The sequence below is a fragment of the Phyllostomus discolor genome, chromosome 3, assembly GCF_004126475.2.
Source record: "Phyllostomus discolor isolate MPI-MPIP mPhyDis1 chromosome 3, mPhyDis1.pri.v3, whole genome shotgun sequence".
Taxonomy (NCBI): domain Eukaryota; kingdom Metazoa; phylum Chordata; class Mammalia; order Chiroptera; family Phyllostomidae; genus Phyllostomus; species Phyllostomus discolor.
In genome coordinates, this window is record NC_040905.2 from 200260591 (window position 1) to 200278863 (window position 18273).

Genomic DNA, 18273 nt, shown 5'->3' on the forward strand with positions numbered 1-18273 from the left:
GGTCCAGGTGTCTTTTCAACTATTCCCCTCCCAATCCAGCCCCTGGTTCTCACTACTCCAGGCATTTGGAGATCCTAAACCTGAGCTCTCAGCCGGGGACAGAGACAATGGCAGTCTCTCTGGGAGACCTGGGAGACAAAGGCTCAAAGACAAGCAGAGTTCTCACACGGAAGACAGCAGCATCCCTCAGGGGCACCCGAGGGCATTCAGGCACACTGCTCCCAAAGGTCAGAGAGGGCTGCATTCGCCAGGCTTTCCTGCACACCCAGCTTTGCATCTTGTCCCCCGGAAGCCCCGCCCAGATCTCCAGTTGGCAAATGCCCCCACTGGCTGGGGGCCTCTGCTTGGACTAATGTCTCCCCCAAGGAAACCCCCAGCCCACTCTAGGCGCCTCAGGTCCCATCTCCCAGCCTCGCCTCCTCCACTTCTGACCCTTCCCACACAGACATACACCTTACGCTTTCCTCTTCCGCCACAGCATTCATTTACCAAAAGGCTCACACTGGACTGTCCTCTGTTGAAAACCTTTCCCATTTGACCGAGCTCCTTGCGAGCAGAGAGTGTGTCTCACTCACCCTGGCATCCTCAGCACCGGCTATGGGGCCTGACCTACACGGGGGCTCGAAGCCCTGTTGTGGAAGGACGGATGGGTGAGGAGGGATGCAGGAGGACAGGAGAGGCAGAGGGAGAGGGAAAGCACCCCTGTGGCGAGAGGAGTGAGGCTGCTCTCAGGCTGGTGGGTTTGCCCTGCAGATAATGAGCTGGCGAAGGCAACAGCTTCCATCTGAGTCCCCCTGCTCCCTGCAGACCACTGTGCTCTCACTCAGGGGCCGGAGTTAGAGAGAGACGGAAAGAGAACAAAAGCTCTGTATTCATCTCCAGGGAAAGTGCACATTGTTAGTGCAAGACTGAAGGCTCTGACCATCCTGCTCCCTCAGCCTCTGCACCGCCTCCCGGGAATGCGGCTGTGACGGCGAACAAGAGTGGTCTGGGCCAGCCTAAGTGGAATCAGGGCCATTCGTCTACAAAGTGGCCATCTCTCATCGCTCCCCCTGAGTAAAAGGACCATGGGGACAGTCTCCAGTGCTTCAGTAACGAGGTACAGCTGGCCCTTGAACCATCCAGGGATTAAGGGCACCCAGCGCCTGTGCGTGCATGACTCTGACTCCCTGCAAATGTAACTGCTTATAGCTTTGTTGACCTGAAGCCTAATTGATAACATAACAGTCAATTAACACATATTTTGCGTGTATAATAAGATTTGTATGTATGTGGAATATACTGTATTCTTACAATAAAGTAAAGTAGAGAAAAGAAAATGTTATTAAAATCATTAGGAAGAAAAAATACATTCATAGTATTTATTGAAAAAAAATCCACGTAAAATGAACCTGTGGTGTTTAAACACACAGTCTGAACCTGTGATGTTCAAGGGTCACCATCTTTGTGTGTGTGTGTGTGTGTGTGTGTGTGTGTCCGGAAACGGGAAAATGGGCCATCTGGCCATCCACTGCTCTGCCATCTCTGAGAATGTCAGGGGCTTTGGCAACCTGGAGCCTGCATTTGCTCTGAGTTTTCAGGAGGGGGAAGACCCAACCTTGCTTGGAGCTAGCGATTAAACTTCCTCCTTTGCAAATCAATGCAGGTTCTAATCGATTACCGAAACCGACCTCAACATTCCCATCTGTAGAAGGGGGGTGTCTAGCCTAGACGGGGATGGGAAACACCCTACCCATGAGTCACTATTTCTTGCTCTCACACCCAGAACAGACATGGCTATGTGGCCTCTGCATTCCTTCCCCCAGGCTTGGTCCTGACCTGGAACCTCTGTCAATGTCGCGTTTCAGGTCGTCACTATCACTTGATCATGGCTGGCACAGAAAGAGGAGCTCAGGCCCGGCTCAGGACTGTTGAGGCCTCTTCCAGCTCTGCGTTAGGGCTCTGCTTTCCCTCGCAATGCTGCCCCAAAGTTAGGACAGAGAAGCAAGTTGGGCTGAGGGGTACCCATGAGCAAAGAGAGTATCTCAACCCCTGTCCAAGCTGAGGGTCTAAAACTCTGAGTCTTTCCTTGGAAGTACAGACAGTTCCCTTGGGCTGGATGCCAACTTCTCAAGGGTTCCCCGAGTCTGCCGTGGCCTACCGTTGGACGAACACGGTCTTTGTGATTAAGGCAGCCTGGGCTCAAATCCCCGCTCTGCCAAGTTCCCCGGGGCGAACGCCCACAACTCCTCTCACCGTTCCGAGCCTCAGTTTCCGCAAGTGTGAGATGCAGACGAGAATGCCTACCTGCAGGCTTGTTATGAGGAGGAAATGGGACGAACTAATGAGTGTGGAAGTGCTTTGTGAGAGGCAACGCGCTGAGCACACGCGCAGGATTATTATTCTTGGTACGCACCAATAGGAAAAAGACGAGGGTGTTCCGTTCCAGATGGACTCAATCTAAACCGGAGAACAAATGCTTTTTTTGGTAATTTCATCTGGCAGAAATGACACTCTCATGGGCCTATTTGTGTTAAATGAACCACATCCTGTATCATCTTTTTGCATAGTTCTGAGGAGAAATAAGTCGGCTCTCTCCTCTGGCGTGCTGCAGGCTAGAGAGTGTCCAGTTCACATTTAACCTCTGGAATCTCTGCCCGTTGCATGAAAAAAACACTGCCCCAGAGCTAGGGCGACCCCACAAGCACCTGCACAGGAGCAGAGGTGTGAGGGGAGGGGGAGGGCCAGCCCCACCGCCACCCTGGGGCTTTGCATAGACAAACGCAGCCAGGCTGAGATCTCTGACCCATGTGCTGGTTGAGGGCTGTGAGGCTCAGTGTGACTGGAAGGCAGAGAGTGTGAGGGCAGGTGGGGCTGGAGAGGATGATGGCTGGGGACACCTCAGCTCTGAGAGGGCCATGGAGGGTGGGGAGTTTGGAAATCAGCCTCAAGGGCAATGACAGGGCACCCTGGAGTTTTCGTCCAAGGAGGGGCATGATGGAACACGCCATCATGTTTTAGAGACATCTCGTGAGAGTTGCTTTTGTGTGTGAACTTGACTGGACCATGGAATGTCCAGAGAGTAGTCAAGCATTATTCTGGGTATATCCGTGAGGGGTGTTCTAGACAAGATCATCAGCAGACTGAATAAACAGGCTGCTCTCCCCAGTGTGGGTGAGCCTCATCACATCAGTTGAAGGCCCGGACAGAACTACAAGGCTGCCCTCCTGGGAATAAGAAGGAGCTCCTTCTGCCCGACTGTGTGAAGCTGGGACATCAGTCTTTCCTTTACTTTGGACTTGAACTGAAACAATAGTCCTTCGGTCTCTAGCTGCCAGCTTCGTAACTGGAACTTATGCCATGGGCTCCCTCGGGTCTCCAGTCGGCTGAGCGGATCTTGGCTTGCAACTTCTCAGTTTTTGTAGTCACATGAGCCAATTCCTCATGTATGTATAATATATACATTTCATACTCCATATATATGAATATACCACATATATGCTATATATCAATATTTTATATAATATCTACCTACCTACCTACCTATCCTTTGGTGCTGTCTCTCGGGAGAACCCTGGCTGATCCCAAGGCTGTAGTGTGCTTTGGGCTGATGGGGGACAAGAGTGGATGCAGGGAGACCAGTAGGAGGCCAGCACTGGACTCCAGGCAAAACACGAAGTCAGTGTGGGAGGGGGTGGCAGCAGCTAGGTGGAAAGAAGCAGGCACCTTCCAGAGCCACTGGGAAATTAAAACTGAGAAGACTTGGGGTGGTTTGGAAGTGGGAGGAGCGAGGGAGAGGAAGATGTTGAGAAGCACTCCCAGGTCCCTAGGTGTCTGGTTCGTGTCTGGTTTTTGTCTGGTTCTACCTTTGAGCAGGAAGTTGCTTTTCACGAGGACACTGGGAAGGGACTACACAGCATGGGGCAGAGTTCAGGCGGACAGGCAGGGGAGCTGGCATTATGGCAAATATCAGAGGACAGCTGGGAGGCGGAGGTGAGAAGTGGGAGTCACGTGTGTAGGGACAATAACAGAGAGATGCCCCAATAACGGCTGAGATGCCCCACGGAGAGGACGCAGTCCAGGAAGAGAGGCCTCAAGGACGGGGCCTGTGAAAGCACACTGTTTGCTGGGGGAGGATGAAGCTGCAAAGGAGACAGAGAAGGAAGAGGTAGGAACTGGGGGCGAGCGAGTGGGAACCACAGAGCAAACCCGTACCATGCCTCAAGCTGGAAGTAGTCAACTCCATCAAATGGTAACAAAAGGTCAAACACATAGGATTTGAAGACTGCCCCTGGGTGGTGAAGTCCCTGGGGAAATAAATCAGCACCCACGCAGGGCTCAGCTCCAGACCCACTCCTTTCATGTCTGGTTGCTGTCTTTGAAGCAAGTTCCCTCGGGAGAATGAATGCCCAGGAGAGTTCTCTGGCTCACGTCGGCCCCCTTGGCCACACCTGTCCTCACAAAAGGAGGTGACATTTGACTACATTTCTCCCTCCTCCCTTTCTCCTCTCCCCAGCCCAACCCCCCGGCTGCCTTTCAAGCTGCCAACATTCCTTTAAAGAGTAGTCTAGAAATGTTGCAGCTGACATTCAAAAGCACATTGTAATGCAAATGGAAATACAGAAATTCATTCTCTTGGACAGTTTTTGGAAATTATAATAGAGATAAAACATCTTTTAAAGGTGGCAACAGGCATTTATCTGAGGGGACAGTTCTATACTACGGCCTCTCCCAATCTAAGCTCCAGAGCAGTGCGACCTTCGCCATGGAGAATGTCCCTTCGCAGGATCACCACGCCTCTGCACTTGAAAAAGGCGTATCAATTACATACATTTTCTCTTTACCATGTCCTTGGTCTCTCCAGCTCTCTTTGTGCATTTCCCCGTGTTCATCTCATTTGTCTCTTTGTGTTTGTTTCTTCCTGTCTTCTGCAGTCCACCTCTCTCTGTCTGTTTCTGTTTGTCTGTCCCTCCCTACCTCTGTCTCTCGATTTCTATCACACACACACACACACACACACACACCCAGAATAAACAATTCCTTCACAGGCACATATCCCTCACCTTCCGTATTCAATTTCTTCATGAAAAAGACAGGCAACTGAAAATTCAGGAAACCTATCCTACTAGTAGTTTCTGCCTCCATCACTCTCCACCCAGAACAGAGGACGATAGGGGACGACTCAAGTGCAGATCACAGAGCCCTTCTGACATCTCCCCAGCAAAGCCTCACAACTCCATCCCTCTCCACTGGCCCCGTCTCTGCAGCTGCACTCACCCGGGCCCCTCTCAAGCCTCGGTGGATCTGCCCCTGTCCTTGGTCCTGAGTCGAGTAACAAGGGATGGGAGTAAATCAGCAGCCATGAAACTTCCCCTGCTCCAACACACACACACACACGCACACACACACACACACACACACACTCCTGGGAACATGGTTTCCTGAGTGGATGCGGCAACTACTTGTATAACAAATGGGTTGAATCGAGATAATAATTAGGTGCCCTGCTCAGTGCTATATGAATCCATCATTGATCTGTCTATTCGCTCATTGGATCCTGTATTTTGCATATGGGACAATTGATCTTAGTCAATCAGGTTTCCCAAGGTCACATGGCTGCTAAGAAGTAGAACTGGGATTTGAACCAAGATCCATCTGACCACAAAACCTGCACTTTATCTCCAAATGAGGAAGTCTATCCAAGAAAGCCAGAGGAAGGCTAACTTTGTACAGAGAGTCTTTAATCATGATTTAGGATGCATGTATCAAGATCACAGGTAGGGAGAGCATGTGATCATTGAGTCAAAGAGTGAAATGAAGCCCTGATTGCGAGAAAGGTAACTTTTCAAACTATAGGTATATCCAAGGACACAAAAGCATGTAGTAAAACTGTTAAGCCGGGGCAAGAGGCTCAAAACTTCACACGGTGCTGGGGGTGCACCCTGGAGCAGAGGGGTATTAAAGGGACCTGACAGGTGGAACAGCCTCCACACTCATCATGTTGCCTGCTGGGACCCAGCTCTTCTCAGTGTCTGCCAGATACCCTGTAACTGACCTGTCCAGTGCTCCTGCCCACTCCAGACTAGCCAGATGCTCAGGACGCCAGTTGGCAGTAGAGAGCCCCACCTTACTGCCTGGATCTTTCTAGTCCTCTTTGGCATGCCCAGGGGCCCTCTGGAGTCAGTGTCAGAGGTGGGCCTGTTGTTCTAGCTTTCATTTCATTCTATTACAGGAAAAACAATACCATGTATGAACCACTACTCCTGCTTCCTAAAGCAGACAGTGCTAATTAATCACAGCTTTCTCGATGATCCCAATTACCTCTACAGAGTGGTCTAGACAAGCCACCCTGATTAGTCAGAATTAGCACATAAATCGAAAGCTAAGAACCCCCACACGATAGTGACTGTGTTCCCTACATGTGCCAGCCTGCCCCCCTTTCCAGCTATCAGTGGGTTGCAAAGAGTCTTTAACAGAATGATGCGCTGTTGGAAGGCTCAGACAGGCTGGTAAGGAACAGTGTGGGGGCAGGGCTCACATCTTGTCTATTGTGGTACCCGAGCACCTGGCAGAGGTCTGCAGGGAACCGATGGATTAATGATGATAAACTGTAAAGCACTGTGCAAATGTCTGGGGTTGTTAGCCCTGCCCTGTTTTGGTCTCTTCCTTCCACCTCCTCTTCCCTCTCTGGCCTTCCAGTCAAGGAGATAACCACTGTTTAGAGCTGAACACAGATTTCAAAGAATCCCGGAACCCCCACCCTCTCTGACTGAAAGAAAATGTGCAGGGATTATCCTTTCTCGTGAGGTAGATACTTCACAGGAAGAAATGAGAGCTGTGGCTGGGACTGCAATCCTCAGCGGGTGCCCACAATTTTTTTTGTTTTAATTTAAGCTACTGTTGTTCATGTACCTGCTATGCCCGGCATCTTACTCACATTATCTCATTTCATTCTCCCAAAAGCCATGCTAGGGAATGACTACCCCTCCTTTAGCACAGGAGGAAACGGAGACTTAGAAGCTCCTTCAACCGGGGATACCTGGCAGGGAGGGATTCTGGAAGAGCCAGGGGGACAGGAAGTCCTGTCTGCCCACGTCAGCACTGTTCCTCGGTCCTGTGCTCTTCCCGCAAGCTCCGCCCCCAGAGCTAGGAGCTTCCACACCCAGATTCCTCAGACCTGCTTCCCAGGGGCCCTCATTTAGCACAGGTCCCTTCCTTGGTGGCCGTAGAGAGAAGGGTCACCGACTCTATCTGAGTCCAGAGGCCTTTCAACTCTTCAAGGGAAAATTCCCAGCACCTCTGAACACTCGGACATACATGCATGACTCATGGACACGGACAACGGTGTGGGGGTTGCCTGAGAGGGTGGGGGGAGGGGGACGAAAGGGGAAAAATTTGGACAACTATAATAGTATAAACAATAAAATATAATTTAAATTAAAAAAAACATTCCCCAGTCTCTCATCCACCTCCTCCCCAGCATCAACCCCAAATTAAAAATATCATCAAACCATAGCATTTGATGCTCCGTCTGAGTGGCCACAGCAGGTGGGGCCAGAGAGAGGGAGAGTCACACAGCGGGCTGACATGGGCCTCAGGGACCCTCTGTGCTCTTCTTGGGAGCGAGCTTGGGTAAGGGAAGAAGGAAAAGCTCATCTGCCCTTGAGGCCCAGAGAGAAAAGCTACCAGGCCAAGTTCACCGAGCAAGTGCTTGGCAAGCAGGAAGGCTCCTTGAGTCCTGAAGAGGCCTGAGCTGTGGCTGCATTCTTTCCGCCCCCTTCCCCACCTTACGTGCAACAGACACCGTGGTCTCCGATACGGACACAGAGATTTTTCTGGAGGGGAAAAGACGGCGGCTATGGGTAGAGATCGGGAGGGATTCAGCGTTGGAGCGGGGTCCTGGGCCCCACATGCGGGATGAGGCAAAGTAGTTCAGTGGCCACAATGAGCGAAGGTTTTTATAAACATAACCTAATTGTATTACCTCAAAGTCCTGAAGCTTATTGCCCTGCTTAATGATGTATCACATTATTTATAGGGTGGCACGACGAGACTTCTATTGATTTAATGCACTTCTTTAAAGACCGTCATTGTCACAGCCATAAAACAGAGCTATTCCCAGACAACTCAATTATGTCCCCTGCGCCTATAAACCACCCCGAGCCACACACAGTGCTCACAGGAGGCAGTGAGGGTGGGACCGCACCAGGAAGCAGGCCCCGCAGGACAACACGGAGGCTCTGGAGATGCCACTGCCGGTGGGTCAGGGCTTCACCCAGTTGGGGGTGAGGGGCAGCGTAAGAGGCGCTCGATGGGGAGTGTGCAGCACCCCCCACCCCAGCTCTCCTGCCCCGCTGGGTGGAGTGCTCCTGGGTGACTCTGAGCAAGCTTCCTCCTCCCTCCGGGCCTCGGTTTTCCCAACTGTGACATTGGAGAGCTGGGCCCAGTGAGACCTGCAGGGTCCCTCCTGCTCCACATTCTGTGGTTTCACCAGTTCTGGTTGAGCCATAGGAACAAGGCGCAAAGACGTTTTTGACATCACTCCTCACCCTTTCCTTCCATCCAGGCTCTTTCTTTTTCAAACTCACTGGTAATAGCAGTAACAATGATAACAGGGAGTAGCCCTCATCCTGTTATTTATTAGTTGTTTGTCCTATGGGCACTTGACTCGGCATATCTGTGACTCGTTTTCTCATCTGTGAAATGGGGGTATGAACACATGGACCTAATAAAATACATAACGCACAGATGCGATATTTCTATCTTTCTCCAAATGCTGTTACGTACAGCACGTACATCCCCTTAATGTGGGAGGGAGCCGAGAATAGCTACCTGTGTACCCATGTCACAGGAAGGGAAAACTGAGGTGGCAGGGGAGTGGCTTTCCCAGGTGAGCAGCACAGACTGGTCTCCTTCTGGTTTGGGAGATTCCAGCTCTGGTCATAGCTGAGAGTCCAGGGAAGATAAGACCTGGTGACGACCCTGAGGGTAACACCCCTCCTTGGGAAAGGCCTGAAACCATCCCCTCAAACATGCAGCGGTCGCTCCCAGAGGAGCTGGGGCTCTTCTTGGGTTCTTCCAGCCAGCCTGGAGAGAAGAAGGTGCCCCTCCCCACGGCCCTCCCCCCAGGCAGAGGTTTCAAGGAGAGAGAGTGGGAGACGGGAGCCTGCAGAGGCTCAGGGTTCCGGAGTCCAGGCCTCCGCCTTGGAGCTTAGAAAACCCCCGGCTGGAGGAAACTCAGAAACCACCACTCGGCCCCTCGTCCTGTCTGTGGTGACCATGAAGCCCAGAGACAGGCAGGGCCTGCCCCGAGGCTGCACAGTTCACACACTGCAGAGCCAGGAGTCGGCTATCTCCCCAGCAGTCTGATGTCCACACCCCAAGTGGTTGCCACCCCCGGCAAGCGCCCCCGGCTTACCTTTCTGGTACTGCAGCCACAGCTGCTGCTGCACCTTCTTGCTGGGGAAGTGGATGATGCAGGTGAGCTCGGAGCCGTAGAGGGCCTCCGCGATGTAGTGGGAGCCGTAGTGCTGGATGAAGGTCAGCAGCTCCTCCCGGCTGCTCTCCTTGGTCAGGATCTTGAGGACGTTGGTGAAGCCTGGACGGAGGACGAGCATGGGGAGGTGGTCAGAGTGTGGAGGTTGGTGGCTGGCAGATTATAAGTGGCAGGGGCCTCTTTCTAGCGTGGGTCTGGTGCCTTATCCCTCACCACAGCATCAGCCTGAGGGCTGCACTGGTCCAAACACAAGCAGCATTCCGTGCACGACCGTGAAGCAGAGGTCGTGCTCTCTGGTGGGCACACAGGACACCAATCAAGAGGGAATTGATGGGGTAGGAAGGACTAATTAATGCTCATTGCCCTGGATCACAGGGCCCTGAAAGTCACAATCAGGAAATCAAAGCTGATGAGCTACTGACATGTATCAGGCGCTCCGCTAAACATTCCACTCACTTTGTGTACTTTAACCCCGGCGCCAGCTCTGCAGCCCACCACAATGACCCCCACTGTGGAGATGAGCAAGTCAAAGCTCAGACCGCACATGGACTTGCCTTGGTCCTCCAGCCCCGAGGGGTGACTAGGACTCCAGCCCACTGCTGCTGTCACCCCAAAGTGCGTGCACTGTCCACTGCACCCAGCCATCCTGGTCGTGGCCTGTCCACAGCTACAGCCCGGGGGCAGCCCTGGCCTGGGCTTGGCAGATACTCAGCTTCCTCTTATCTGATTCTTGGCTTATCTCCCTGTGACGCCAATTTCCTTTCTGTGTCAGCCACGGCCTCCCTACACAGCCATATGTTCTCCTGTGCATTGCCAAGGGACTCTTTGCGGCTCTGCTGCCTTTTGTCCATGGCCAAAGAGACCTCAGTCCTCGGTGCCCAGCATGGGGCGCTGCAACCACTCCACAACCACTGCTCCCCTTCCCTCGCCTTCCTCCAACACCCAGGTCTATTCTTCTGGGAGCCTTAAGATATTCCTGGGCCCCTCCTGCCACTGGATACAACCAGTGATGCTATCCCAGCATCCCAGGCCTCCGAGGCCATCTCCTATGAGCCACCTGCATCAGGCTTTATGGCCACCCAAGTCTCCTAAATATGACATAGGATATCTACTATCCTTTCTTCATTTCCATCCCTTATCTTACCTCCAACACACACACACACACACACACACACACACACACGTGCTACCAACTCCACCCCCTCCCACCTCCTGCCTGAGTCCCACCTGTGCGTCAAGACCCTGGGAGGTCACCCCTCCTCTGAGGAGCCTTTCCCAGAATCCTGGCCAGTGGAACTCTTCTCTGTACCTCCAAAGTGCTCCACCTCGAACACATGAGCTCCCTCCCACTGGCCTCTGAGTCGGCACATGCGTCCTTCCCCGCCCCCACCCCAAGCAGGTCCAGGGCCCAGTTCAGCACTTGGCCGGCACACCAATCACCGTTACTGCAGAAACCACCAACTCCACCACATCAGGGTAAAACGTAAACGAGCAAGCTCTTTTCCGCATTACAAATGAGCTCCAATTTGCCAACGTTTTTATTTACAAGGGGGTTCTCGGGAGTGTCATTATTGATTAATTAGAGCAGATCCACCTTTGTAGTTCCAGCGGGAACATCACAGTCTGTTTCGCAAGTGTGATGTGAGGGTGTGGGTGGGGGGAGCGGAACAGCGTTCAAAGAACGGGCGCCTGATTAGAGGAACAATCTCTCTCCATCAACCCGTTAACTCGTGCAACCGGGTAATTAATACAGCCGTGTTAATGATGAGGTGGTGTCTGTGAAGCAATAAATAACACCATGGAGATGCCCCGTGGCTCTCTATGCAGGCAGGCAAAGCTGTAATCAAATCCCTGCTCTGCTCCTGTTCCGCCACGCCCTAGCTGTGTGATCTTGGGCCAGTCACCTAACCTCTCTGACCCTCCGTTGCCTTATCTGAAAAAAGAGAAGAATTGCACATGCCTTCCTGGCAGGACTGATGTCAGTCCTAAGACATACAATGTTGGGAAGTTCTGGCCGAGGTCACTAGTAATTACTATTTGTACTTCTCAGAGGGTGAAGTCCTCTGATTCCCAGGCTAAACAAGTGACACGTTCACGAACAAAGGACACGGAAAAAGACCAGGTAAGAAATGATATAGTGGGTCATGAGGACACACGGGGACCATAACCCAGTGGCCGAGTGTTAAGTAAGTACCAGGGCAAAAAACCCTAGGTCAGGCCCCGTGCTTCCCAAGTCCTTCACCCATTCCTTACTTTTCCATTTTCCTTTATATTTTTTAATTCCATCATGAAACATCAGCACCAACCATGTGCTGATTCTCTGTTACAGAGAAGAAAGGCGCACGGGACCCAAGCCCCGTCCGCAGCCTCAGATCTGCGGGTGAGACAGGAAGGATTCAGCTATGAATCAAGCACTTGCTAGGGCTCCATTAGAGGTAGCGGCTCAGGGGGGATTTCTCGAGTTACCCTGAGGGGAAGGGAGAATGAGGGGGGGTGCCTCTGATTGTTGCAGGGTTCCCTGGGCAAGGAGGTCCAGACAGGGGGAGCAGCGTGTGCAAAGGCAGAGAGGCATGAAAGAACCTGTCCCTTTTGGGAACTACAAATTGTCACCACCAGCTCGGGCTCAGGGTTCCCATGGGGAAGTGTGAACAATGCATAAGTGTGTGTGTGTTGGGAGGGCGTATGTGTTACTGTTGTACAGAGAAGGGCAGGAAAAGAAATCAGCTGGGAGACACCAGAGGAGTCAGAGCCCGAGAACTTGCAACCCACAAACTTGAACTATTTCAAGAACATAAAGAGGGCATAGATTGCCGTTTACCCTCCCTCCTGCTCATTTTCCCACACCCTGCTCAGATCCCCCTTCCTCCGGGAAGCCTCTCTGACTTCCCAGAATGGATACGCCTCGCCATGGCTGTCCCATCACTGTGCTGGCTCTACCGTGGTGTGTCCATATTGCGGTCCGTCTGCTTGTCCATCTGCTCTCCTTGTGAGCTCCCCGGTGGCAGGCTCCGGCAGTGCCAGTCCAGAGCCTGGCACACCCTAGGTCCTCAGACACAGGTGCTGTATTAGCGCCAAGCCCCCTGGCTTCCGGGGGTGGAGGTCCTCACCTGCTGAAAGGGTGATGGTGCTGAGCTTCACACGGTAGAGGTTGCTCCGGACCCTCCACTGCTGCACCATGGGGTAGCCCATGGCCTCGTCATACCTGATGTCTCCTGGGGGAGGGAACGAGAAGGCCGCGTGAGCCCAGCATTTAGAGGCCTCGAGTCGCACCCCCACCCCCATCCTGCAGTCCCGGCTGGGGCTTGGGGTGTTGACCACTTCTAAATGCGCATGGGCTGGGCCTTGAACTGCGGGCTCTCACGGGGCTGACGACTTTATTTGGAGCCCGACTCCAGGCCTCTTCCCGGCCTCCGCTTCAGCCCCAAGGCTGCCTCTAGTCTCTGCGAAACAGCTTGCAAGGCCCCTGTACCCTGCGAACTAGAGCGCATGTGCGGTCTCATCCGCCCGGGTTGGCAACATGCCAGGGGAAACGAGACACCTCGGTGCCTCATTTTCCCCATCTGACCCTGCCGCTAACCTTTGCTGACCTTATGCCACAGGTACGTTAGGAGACTCAAATCAGGTAACTGGAAATGCTGTACTAAGGACCAGGGTCACTCAAGTTCAGCCCGTTCACTGTGTACTGTCAACGGCTGCCTTCCCAGGGCGGCGGCAGGGCGGAACAGCAGTAACAGGGGCCGCATCAAAATCCTAATACGGTTGCCGTCCGGCACTTTCTGTCTGCTGGCCCCTGTGTATAGGCCACTGTTTCCGGACACGGGGACATGAGCTAGTCACAGGTATCGTGCAAAATGCACGTTAAAGGTTCCCATTTCAAGCAAGACTGAGAAACGCCGGCTAAACAAAGCTCAACACTTTGAAACCCTACAGTGTCTCAGGACTTTGAATAGATGAATGTGCATGGAAAAGCTCCATAAAGGTGGCGTGCAGCATTTTGCAAACTTCTTTGACCACGGAACCCATTTTCTACACAGAATCCACTGGAACTCACGTCCCAAAGAATACATTTTGGGGAAGCAAGGGGAGGTGGGAAGGGATAATGGAGGAAAGGCGGGAAGGGTTTTCAGGAACAACTATAAAGGACACATGGACGAAACCAAGGGGGTTGGGATCAGGGGAGGGAGGTGGGGAGGGCTGGGAGGGGCGGGAGTGGTGGTGGGGAAATGCCGACAACTGTACTTGAACAACAATAAAATAATTTTAAAAGATAATAAAAAGAAAAAAAAAAACACAAGAAAATGTCCGCAAGTGGTTAACTTTGGGTGGAGGTTGTATAAAAAATTCTTGTTTTCTGATTTATAGTCTTCTCCATTTTCTAAATTTCCTACTCTGAGCATTTCCAACTCTTTTGTTTACAACCAGAGAAGAAATACACGAATAAGGCCAGTCACATCGTTGCTTATTATTACTGTTGTTACATCTCCTCTGCAAATGGCAGGCACATTTCCTGTCCTTTTCTTCTGCCCCCTGGTGTGGAGGCGCTCACAGAGATGCTTGGTGCTGAGATTAAAATGAGAATCGCATTGGAACAAGTGATTTCTTCCTGGACGTTACTGCAGTATTAAAGTTGTCCATTACTGTCAACTTTTTTTTCCCCTCCTTAGCCTTTTCAAACATAATATAATTTTTTTTCAGAGGCTTTCATTTTAAAGTAAAATATTCATGATCCCCAAAGATATGTCCATTGGAGCGAGGTTGTTTTGTTATAAACATGTCCTCTCTGTTTATCTGCTCTGCATGGCCTCGCCTTCCCCTGCAGAGGCCGGGGAGAGCAGGACCATGGGTGGGGGTGGGGGAGGGGGTGGAGGTGGGGGTGGAGTGCGTGTTTTGGGTCGCGGCAGAGACCGCAGTCTGTGCAGGAAAACCAGACTCCAGCGCCCAGGCAGCCTCTACCCCTCCATTCATGCTCGCCCTTGCTCAGATCAAGCGTGGAGGGGCTACCGGCAAGTGGGTCCATCCCAGGAGAGGTGGGCAGAGCATGTAGACTGTTGATACATCCAAAAGAAAAGGCTAATACTACCTCTGGTTACCAAGAAATTGCCCAAATTGTCTTCTCTGCCTCTTAGCCCACCACCCCAGGCCTCCTGGAAGTGGTCACCACCCCACCCTCCCTGCCCCTCATCCCTGGCCCGTTCTGGATTCCAACAGGGAATGAGACTCCTTCGGCTGAATGCCAGCTTCTCGAGGTTGACACTGCGGTCTGCATTTCCCCACTTCTGCGGAGCCTAGAACAGAGCCTGATACGCAGCAGGCGCTCAGTGAATAACGAGGTGTTGGCCCTCGCACATTCAGACACCACCCTTGGTCTTCCTCAGGCCCTGAGCCTCGTCTTTCCCTGCTCTATCCTAGACCTCCACCCAGGGGTTGGGGTAGAATGGAGCTTTGGGATGGGGGAAGGTATTTTTTCCTGGTAATTAAAAAAAATAACTCTTGAAATGGAATAGTTCCTTCATTAGGACACTGCCAAAGGCCCCTAAATCAAATGAATCATCCTAAAAATTCATGCTACTCATGTGGAACCACAGTGCACCCAGCATTTCACATCCATGACCTCTAATTCTCACCACAGCCCTAAAAAAATAATTGCTATATCCCATCTTTTCAGAAGCAGAAACTGAGGCTCAGAGAGGGAAACTGCCCAAAGACACCCAACAATCAGTGACAGAGCCAGGGTCCCCCCATTAGAGCACAGCACCTCCCCATGGACCATGGCAACATGGCTGCAGGAGGTGGTGAACTCCCCGTCACTGGGGATATGCAAGAGGACCCACCACTCAGCGCGGGTGCTGCAGACCTGATACCCTCACCAGCAAGGAGGAGTGGACTAGGAGCCCTTTACAGTCCATGTCAGCTTTGAAATTCTGTGACCTCACAAATAATGAAAATTAAGGGAGGCACAGCAGTTGTTAGACATATTTTATGAAACACTTTTACATCCATTATTTCCTGTGGTCCACATCTGGGCCCCCCTGAAGCGGGACAGGTCGGGGAGGTGGTGCAGAATACTGGGTACAGCATCAGCTTTGGCATCAAGGCCAACCGGGCTTCAGTCCTGACCCGACTGTAGACCAGCCGTGTGGCCTCGGATGAGTTAAACAGCTTCATTAACCAGTCTAAGAGGGGACCGTAACAGCCTGGCGGTTTGCACGGATTAACGCCTGCACGGTGGCTGGCCCCCAGGAGCCCCTCAACACATGTGGTTCTCCGTGGTCTGAGATCAGGCGGCTTGTGCGAGGTTTCCAGAGTTTGCCAGAGTAATAGAGGGAATGGAACCTAAACCTGTCGTGTTTCAGGATCATCCCTGAGGGGACAGAGTCCCTGTCAGGCAAGATGGCTCAATCGTCCCTCAGGCTGACCTTGCCCCTGGGCAGTGGCTGAGATAATCAACTACTGTATCAAAAAGTCAGGTTCAGGGCCCTTCCATCTTAGGAAAGTCCCCACGAACAGGGTCGGAGAGGAACCCGGACAAGGCGGTGAGGAACTGGGAGGCATGGTGAGGTGGGACAGAAATCCAGAGCCTCGGGAGGGGCTGCACAGGACAGGTCGTCAGTAACAGAGAGAGAGCTGCAGAGCGGAGTAGAAAGGGCAGATGACCCAGAGCCAGGGCATTTGGTTCTAGTCCTCACAGATCTGCTGTGTGCCCTTGGGCTGGTGTCTTCACCTCTCTGAGTCTACAGTCCTCATCTGCAAAATGGGAAAAATAACCCTGCAGATGGCCCGGCGCTGATGATCAAAACCAAGTTGCTTTCAAGTGAGACGGGCTGTGGTCGGAGTGGGGGCGTCCACTGATCTTCTTTTAGAATGGTTTAAAAATGAACCCCATGAAATAAACCAGACACAGACAAATACTACCTGGTCCATGTATATGTAGCATCTAAAAAAGTTCAACCCGTAAAAGCAGAAAGTAGAATGGTTCGCGGGCAGGGAAAACGGGGAGATGTCAGTCAAAGGGTATGAAGGCTCAGTTATGCAGGACGAATGAGTTCTGAAGATGCACTGCGCAGCATGGTGACTACGGTTAAGGATACTCTAGTGTGTGCTTGAAATTTGCTGAGAGTAGATCTGGCCGGAGCTCAGTGCCTGGAGTCCCAGACCAGCCCCTAGTTCTGCCAGCACATAGTAGGAGCCTCAGAAATGGCAGGTCCCTCATGAAGGGGGAGGTCTGGCGGGGCCTGTCTTGGGGGTGCTGAGGACTGATATGCACCTGAGACCAGGTGTGTCTGGTCTGGAAGGCTGGGGAGGGGTCCGCGTGTGTGTCTTACCAGTGAGCAGCTGGAGGTCCGGGAGGGGCTCGGAGAGGACCCCCCGGCACTGCTCCTCCACCGGCAGCGGGATCACCAACAGCCCGTCGGCCAGCTGAGGGAAGTCCTTGATGAAGTTGTTCTCCCTGCGGAGAGGAGCAGAGAGACTGCCAAATCGAGGAAGCGGAGGCTGCTGGGGGCTGCTGGGGGGTGCTGGGGCAGGAGGCTGGTACTCTGAATAGAGACTCAGGAGTGGGCAGGTGGCTTTGCTGCACCACCGCTGGCTGCTGAAATCCCAGCTCTGAGATCATGGTGCTAATGATAGGCTCAGAATGGAGCAGGTGGGGATCAATGTCACTCACCAGCTGCGCCACCTTGAGCGAGCTACTGGTCCTCTTACCATCTCAGTTTCCTTGTTTAAAAAGTGAGACCTCAGCATCCTCATACACACTTAATGGGCTAAAGTTCTCAGTTACGTAGGACACAGTCTGATGCTCTATAAACTGTGTATTTGGCTGCTCAGCACCCCCTTGCACGAGCAGTGGTGATGGCGAACCAGGCTGTGAGGGAACTGAGAACAGCATGGAGTGCTTGAAGGAAAAGGGGGTGAGGTTAGACTGGAGAAAGGAAGGCTTGAAAGAATGAGTATTTTCCCCTGGCTGGTGTGGCTCAGTGGATCGAACACTGGCCTACGAACCAGAGGGTCACTGGTTCAATTCCCAGTCAGGGCACATGGCTGGGTTGTGGACCAGGTCCCTGGGGGGTCATACAAGAGGCAACCATACATTGATGTTTCTCTCCTTTTCTTTCTCCCTCCCTCCCCTTCTATCTAAAAATAAATAAATAAAATCGTTCAAAAAAGAAGGAAAGGGAGTTTGTATGTTAAAGTAGAAGGACCCTAAGAGATCTTTTGGATCAAACTCCTCCTTTTCGAGAGCGGGACACCAAGGCCTGGAGAAGGGCAGTGACTCACTCCACAACAACCAATGGGTTATACTCAACCCCAGGGCTCCCAGCTCCCAGGCTGGTAATCCTCCTGCCCTAACTTCTCGGGGTGCCTCTATCCCTTACCTGTAGGGATACAGGAGAAAGACCCCTGGGTGGCCTCAGGTTACTGAGCCCTGGACAAGGAAGGGTCATCTTAAGCAGGGCTCAGTACTAGTGTGCCACAGAGTGGCAGACTTTCATCTTCTAGAAAACAGACCTGCCTGAAAACAGAACGGCCTGCTGAGGGGAAGTAGTGAGCTTCCCGTTTCTAGGAGTATGCAAGCAGGAAACTTGATGGCCATGTGGCATGGAGAGCATCGAGGGCATTTCTGTACTGAGATCTGATTTTGAGATCCTCAGAGTTACAGACACAGATTGTAATCGGAGAGGAGGAGACAGGGAGGAGAGGGGAGGAGAAAAACAAAGGGAGGGGGATGTTCATCACTTCGTTTGCACCCATGAAATGAGCATCAGAAAGAGGAAAACAGCAATCCGTGATGCCAAAGCCTT

At 52.3% G+C, this 18273-nt stretch overlaps 1 protein-coding gene across 3 annotated transcripts in view; it reads right to left on the reverse strand.

The window, feature by feature from the left end:
• ASTN2 (astrotactin 2) overlaps positions 1 to 18273 on the reverse strand; it is an 821613-nt gene that overhangs the window by 220440 nt on the left and 582900 nt on the right. For all 3 annotated transcript variants that reach the window (XM_028509080.2, XM_028509072.2, XM_028509089.2), the window contains 3 exons: positions 16798 to 16922; positions 12583 to 12687; positions 9398 to 9577 (listed from right to left, as the gene is read on the reverse strand). In XM_028509080.2, coding sequence (XP_028364881.1) covers positions 9398 to 9577; positions 12583 to 12687; positions 16798 to 16922 — 410 coding nt within the window. The remainder of the gene's footprint in view (positions 1 to 9397; positions 9578 to 12582; positions 12688 to 16797; positions 16923 to 18273) is intronic.